This window comes from Aplysia californica, unplaced genomic scaffold (assembly GCF_000002075.1).
Source record: "Aplysia californica isolate F4 #8 unplaced genomic scaffold, AplCal3.0 scaffold00428, whole genome shotgun sequence".
Taxonomy (NCBI): Eukaryota; Metazoa; Mollusca; class Gastropoda; order Aplysiida; family Aplysiidae; genus Aplysia; species Aplysia californica.
Window position 1 is genome coordinate 7,489 of NW_004797698.1, and position 366 is coordinate 7,854.

Here is a 366-nt window from a genome sequence, read left to right on the forward strand (position 1 = left end):
AGAGAGAAAGAGAGAAAGGCCGAAAATGAGCCAGAGAGGTGTTTTTCCACTCATCTGTCAACCGATCAGATTAAAAGTAATAAATGTTATTCGAGATTTTAAAAAAAATGCTTTACAAACAAAACTAAAACAACCAAACGAAACAAAATAAAAACTGTTCCGACCGACGTGTCCCCAGCCTGTGACGAAACAAAGCGAGTGGTCAAAATCCGAATCTCGTGTGCTAAGACAGGCTATGGTCACGGCATCGGTCAGTTTGACCGGACTGGACAGCTTTATCATCGCGATGTCGTTTCTCGGGTCTGCTGTCGGCGAACTGAAACCCGTGAACCCGGGATGGACGACCACCGCCTCCACGGTTTTTTG

General features: G+C 45.6%; 1 protein-coding gene across 1 annotated transcript in view; it reads right to left on the minus strand.

Annotated features, from left to right (window-relative positions):
- LOC106012604 (chymotrypsin-like elastase family member 2A) overlaps positions 1-366 on the minus strand; it is a gene marked incomplete at both ends in the record, with an annotated part of 1,226 nt that extends 860 nt beyond the window's left edge. The window contains 1 exon segment of the mRNA XM_013086032.1: positions 165-366. Within this exon segment, the coding sequence (XP_012941486.1) occupies positions 165-366 (202 nt within the window).